The sequence below is a fragment of the Phalaenopsis equestris genome, unplaced genomic scaffold (assembly GCF_001263595.1).
Source record: "Phalaenopsis equestris unplaced genomic scaffold, ASM126359v1 Scaffold233267, whole genome shotgun sequence".
NCBI classification, from domain to species: Eukaryota; Viridiplantae; Streptophyta; class Magnoliopsida; order Asparagales; family Orchidaceae; genus Phalaenopsis; species Phalaenopsis equestris.
Window position 1 is genome coordinate 219289 of NW_018251218.1, and position 2016 is coordinate 221304.

The 2016-nt window shown below is 37.2% G+C and overlaps 1 protein-coding gene across 1 annotated transcript; it reads right to left on the reverse strand.

Annotated features, from left to right (window-relative positions):
- Window positions 1–1075: 1075 nt before the first annotated feature.
- LOC110038607 (cysteine proteinase inhibitor B-like) lies at window positions 1076–1789 on the reverse strand. Its single transcript, XM_020743495.1, has one exon. It carries the CDS (start codon window positions 1670–1672, stop codon window positions 1241–1243), a length of 432 nt encoding a protein of 143 aa, XP_020599154.1. The 5' UTR covers window positions 1673–1789; the 3' UTR covers window positions 1076–1240.
- Between the last annotated feature and the right edge of the window lie 227 nt (window positions 1790–2016).

Below are 2016 nucleotides of genomic sequence, written 5' to 3' on the forward strand. Positions count from 1 at the left end.
ATGTTGAATCAATTACAAAGCCAAACTCTAACGGTAAAAAACAAAGAAAATCAAAACAAGCAGTTAATTAGCCTAGTATGCCAAAGGATGTCAAAGGTAGTGGAGAGTCATAACTTTGAATATGAAGAGTTTGTTCCTGAAGAGCAGACTGAATTGGATGATTTTGGTTGGACAATGACTAGTGTTCGACTTGCTAAGTAGCTCAAATTTGATTCAATAAAACGTTCGATTTATAAATAAGATGAAGATAAACAGACCATTGCTTGAACGTGTTCAACTCATTTTAGTTCGAGGTAATTGAAGAACTAAAAAATATTTGTTATACTGATTGTATATTGACTTTTTACGTTGTTTAAAACAATGTTAAAATTTATTAATTTTCAAATTATTTGAGTTAAATTCAACTCATCATGAGCTGAAACGAATGAATGACTTCAAATCAAACCGATCATGAACAAACTATTCACGAGCAATCTTGAACACAAGTCAATTTTGAACAAAAATAATTTCAAATAAACCAAAAACAAACAAGCTTTGTGCTCCGTTAAGCTTGACTCATTTACTCCCCTATGGTCAATGTATTGGTCTAAGGGGCAATATTCAATCCAATTCTGGCTAGTTGACTTCAGGTTAAAATTGCAAGTTGTTGATATTTTTTCATGAGGCCTCATTATAAGCATATAGTACATACCGCAAAATTCTTATGTATTTACATATCTAACATTCAAATGTTGATAGTTACACTCACTCGGAACACCTTGGTGTCCTAAATCTATTAATGAAAATGTGTATTTAATTTTTAAAAAATCAAAATTGGTAACTATGATTTGATGTAAAGGATTTGAGTTGTATGAATGTAAATATGAACATTTAGGAGTTAGATATGTAAATACATAAGAATTGTATAATCTATATGTAAATGCCCCCATAAAATTATTATATGAACATTTCTAACATGGGCTTCAAGGCTTAATTCAGCTTGGATGTTAATTTACAAAAGCAAAAAAGGGAGCATCAAATCAAAATGCATCAATGCATTCAGTGTTTAGAAGGATTACATTTTTTTTTCAATCTTTATGTTTATTTAAAAAAATCAGAAGTAGTGAGGTTCAAATCCGAATATATTCACAGAGCAAACAGAGACAGCTGAAATTTCATCATCACCACAAAGCATAGGAAAGGTATTAACAGCTAAAGAAAACCGGAACCTGCACATACGTAAGAGAAAGCACGGAACAAGCTAGGCATCGGATGGGGTGAAAGAGAGAAGATCGTGGCTGGGTTCAGGGATCCAAGTGCGGGCGACAACAACAGCATCAAAGGTAAGGTGGTGGCTGTCGTGAAAGCCCACTGCGGAGACGCGGAGATGATACTTGATGCCAGAGAACACCTGGCGTCGTGCGCTCAGCACGTCTGAGAAGGCGATGGGGGCATTCCCGGGGCCTCGGAGTCGGCGATTGTATTCATCAACGGAGTAGCGCCCTAGTTCTCGTACTTCTAGGTTCGAAGCAGCGTCGGGTATATCGGTCCATGCTCCAATCCTTTTCCCCCATCCACGGACGCCGCCGAGCTGGTAGGCCGATGATGTGGAGAAAAGAAAGGCGGAGAGGATGATGGAGAGTAGAGAGATCGAGGGAATGGAGTTGAGCAGTGATAGTGAGGAAGCAGCCATGGACTGAGTATGATGAGATTGGGATTGTGAAGCTAATTTAGGGATTTTATCAGCTAGGGCACGGAGTGCACCCGGTCGGGTTGCCGCGTATGAAATTGGGAATTGGCGTGGCGAGATAGCGGGGTTGCGGGGATGTGGTGTATTTCTATTAATCATTTTTTAATTCAATCCATAATAAGACGGGAATCTAGGTTTGTCATTTTACACATTGTAAATTATTCTTAAATGATTAAGGTGTCAATATAGATTCACATTATTTACATTGAGTTGTTTTAATATTGAAATTTATAGAAACATTAAAATTGTCGATATTAGATCCTAAATAATCCTGTGGAGCATACATA